The sequence below is a fragment of the Hevea brasiliensis genome, chromosome 7, assembly GCF_030052815.1.
Source record: "Hevea brasiliensis isolate MT/VB/25A 57/8 chromosome 7, ASM3005281v1, whole genome shotgun sequence".
Classification (NCBI taxonomy): domain Eukaryota; kingdom Viridiplantae; phylum Streptophyta; class Magnoliopsida; order Malpighiales; family Euphorbiaceae; genus Hevea; species Hevea brasiliensis.
In genome coordinates, this window is record NC_079499.1 from 92,155,148 (window position 1) to 92,158,767 (window position 3,620).

Consider the following 3,620-nt stretch of genomic DNA (forward strand, 5'->3'; position numbering starts at 1 on the left):
CTGTTAAAAATCATCAAGGCTCTTTGCCATTGACTGTCAATTTATTATGTTAAATCTTTTTTTTTATTAATTTAATTTTCAATTAGAATTTAAATTTAAAATTTTATAATTTTGAAAATGATTCAATTTTATTATTGAGATAAAATTAATTAGTATACATCATGTCAATTTAATGATACTAAATTAATATTTTTAAACTTAATTGACCCATTTTTATGATGTTATAAAAAATAAAAAAAAAAAGTTAAACACCTAATTAAACTCTTCGCATAAATTTGGAAGCTAAATTGACCTTTTAAGGCCACATTGACATTATTAATATTTTACAATAAAGTGTCACAAAGCTCACAAAACTTATTATTTTAAGGGAACAAGCTCACTTAAGTTCGATTCATAATGAAATTAAGATGCAAATTTATTTTATAGTATTTATTATGCATATTGTGTTTAAGTTCATGAATTGTTGGCAAGAATTTGCCTCATTTGAGTTGACGGAGCTTTCGTTCCTCTGAAAGCAGCTTTGCAAATTTAGCTATAGCTGCTTCATTAGTAGGGGCCCCTGGAATGCTTTCAAGCCTGCCAGTATCCAAATTAATCCTTGACTCCTGCTTCTCCAGGAGCTCAGTTCCAATTTCCACAAGCCTTTGCAAATTCTCCTCGGTTGCTATATGACCTGATGATTCTTCACCCGTCAGCGTATCATCCTGTTGATCCAACACACCAAGGGATATCAATTACCCTGAAATGCATCAACTTCGTAAAATGAAGCAACCCAAAAGATTAGATTGTTATATATTATGTGTGTACCTGAATGCGCAGGTAATAATCCTCACAATCCAAGGACTTAAAAAGGGCAGAGAGATGGAAGTCAACCATATCTGCGCTAGCATTACTAAATATGTCAACCGCTGGTGAATTGCCGTTGTAAAGGGCCCAATTATACAAACGCCATTTAGATGTCATGTCTGCATTGTATTTTTCTTTGTACTCGGATTTGCCAGTTCCCAGTGATAGCACTAGCCTGCTCTTGCTCTCCGTCAAGTTTGCACCAATGAACCGAGGATTTTGCCTTATGATCTCGTTGCGGATGTGGGTTAGTGCTAGTAGTGTCTGTAGATTTAATTTAGTCAAGCACAACAAATAATCAGTGAAAGAGCTTTTGTATTTGTATACAAGCTGTGTTGTAGCACCTGCATCTATAATCTATTATTAATTTATAGATATTTAATTTTACTAGAACGTAAAATATATTAGAAATATGTAATATTTAGCATTGGATTATATTAATAAAAAGTAAATTAAAATTTTATTTATATATGTAATAATACGTATTTTGTTTTATTTTTTTTTTCTCATATACAATATAAATATGATTATGATTTATTAAGACATGGATGTTTAATTAATATAATTTTCACTATAAAATAAATAAAAATAAAAAATAACATAATTAAAAATAAATATTAAAAAAATCAAATTTATAAGTAATAAACATCATAGAAAAATTGTACATTAATTAGGTTTTAATTTTCGTATATATAAATATTAGATTTTAATTTTATATTTATTAATATTTAATTTTTTTTTATTACTCAATTGTCCTCTCTTATAAATAATAAATTTTTTATATATTTTTTTGTCAATTTGTAATTTTTCATCTATATTTTTATATAGAATGCTAATTTATAAAGCACACATATCTTATAATTTTTTGAACTCTTGATGATTTTATAATAATAGCAAAACTAATAACTTCCACCAACAGTAATTGCATGTATCATTTTTCAAATTCTAATTATTTCCTTTATTAAGAATTATGAAGTCTTTAATTTTTAATATAAAGAATTAATTAAAAGTTTTTTTTTTTTTTAATTTGCAAACCACCCCCCATTTGTGTGTATATGTATATATATAGAGATTAATTATCGATTATAGATAAATGGTTAGTTTTCCATTGCTTGGCTTAGTTCTATATATATCAATATGAACGTGTAAAAGATGAGACGCTTACAGGATTGGTCGCAGCAACCCCACCATCAATGAGTTCAAAAGTGTGAATATTTTTATCATCCTCGGTGGTAAAGGAATGTGCTGGTAAGAGAACTGGAGCTGCAGAGGTGCTGATGCAGACATCAGCTAGCCTAGCATTTTTCAGAGCATTACATTTCGCCTGCTAAGACAAGAAAATTTTAAGAATCTTATATATATGGCAAAATTTAGCTTAGTTTTAGTATCTATATCACATATACATACATCATCAGATGAGAAGATGACTGGGAGAAGAAGCTTGATGTCAAATGTAGGTATAATCACATCTGTCAAGGTATCTTTTACGGTCAAGTCCTTGAGCAAATTGTTACACAATTCTCGCAGATATTCTCCATCATAAATGGGTCCTATTGAATGGATAGGATCGTAATTATCTCGACTGTTTAATCCATAGAAGAATCGAAAAACCATTAATTTATTCATTCGAAGTAATGCAAAAAAGAAGAAAGAAGTTAATTAGTAATTAAAAACTTGGAAAATTTCACCTTTCCTTTGGGAAAATCTTGGGGCAGTTTTCCAAATAAAAGTCCTTTATGTCTTTTGCTTGGTACATAGGTTTTTTATCCTCGTTTGGAGCTGTAAGCATGGTGGTTATCAGCCCACCGGTACTTGTCCCTGCAATTATATCAAAATAATCTGCAATTCTTGCATCTGGTCCATCCAGATCCTAATAATTAAAACCATGGAAAAGCACCAACAAATAATTATGATGAAGAAAAAGTTAAATAAATTAAATAAAAAAAATTGTTTATTTTGACGCATGCATGCGCTGGAGTACCTGAAGCTTGGATTCAAGGGAAGCAAGAATGATACCAGGAATGATCCCTCTAATCCCACCTCCATCAATGCTTAACACTGTTATCTTCTTTCCTTGCGTCAAAGTAGTACTACCAGTAGCCATGTTGCTGTCAAGAGAACTTAATTCTCTGTCCTCGTATAGCAAATTAATTAATACCAATTGTGAATGTGAATGTAGTTGTGCATGAAGCTTTGGTATATATAGTATGGCCAATGCATGAACAGTAACATCATGGATGTCCAACATAGACTTAAGACACATGATACATGGTAGAACTCATTTATTAAATATATTCATCCCATATATTTATATTTTAAATTTATAGTGAACTGAATTTAGGTAAAAATTTTCATAGATTAATTACTTAACGGATCAATTAAATCAGAAAAATTAATTTAATTATGCATTGGATGAATTTTACATAATTAAATGATTAATGAAATATATGTAACCATATCTGAATTTTAATTTTCACATTTTTTTACATTTTTTAATTTAAACAAAGGGTTGGAATAAGAAAAATATGAACTTTAAATTTTATTGTTAATTTAAAAAAAACAATTTTTAGATTTTAAATAAATTTATAACTTTTATTGTTGATTTATATATTCATTCTTAACATAAAAAATAACTAAAAAATGTTTATATACACGTGAAATGATTTTATCTCAACTAGCACACGATTGACAATTAATGATAAAATCTTTAAAAAAGAACACATAGGGTTAAAGAATTTGCCAGAGACAAGACTTTGATGCTTCCATGTCAGAAG

General features: G+C 28.7%; 1 protein-coding gene across 1 annotated transcript; it reads right to left on the reverse strand.

Annotated features, from left to right (window-relative positions):
- Positions 1-274: 274 nt before the first annotated feature.
- Positions 275-3,153, reverse strand: LOC110655872 (patatin-like protein 2). Its single transcript, XM_021812350.2, has 6 exons — positions 2,828-3,153; positions 2,535-2,716; positions 2,254-2,428; positions 2,012-2,170; positions 808-1,110; positions 275-704 (listed from the first exon to the last, which is right to left on the reverse strand). The coding sequence occupies exons 1-6, from the start codon at positions 3,107-3,109 to the stop codon at positions 480-482; spliced, it is 1,326 nt and encodes a 441-aa protein (XP_021668042.2). The 5' UTR covers positions 3,110-3,153; the 3' UTR covers positions 275-479.
- Between the last annotated feature and the right edge of the window lie 467 nt (positions 3,154-3,620).

Coding starts and splice junctions, on each gene's coding strand:
- LOC110655872 (XM_021812350.2), bottom strand. CDS start 3,109: ATGTGTCTTAAGTCTATGTTGGACATCCATGATGTTACTGTTCATGCA. Junction 1,111..2,011: donor GGGTTGCTGCGACCAATCCT/GTAAGCGTCTCA, acceptor TTAAATCTACAG/ACACTACTAGCACTAACCCA. Junction 705..807: donor ATTATTACCTGCGCATTCAG/GTACACACATAA, acceptor TTGGATCAACAG/GATGATACGCTGACGGGTGA.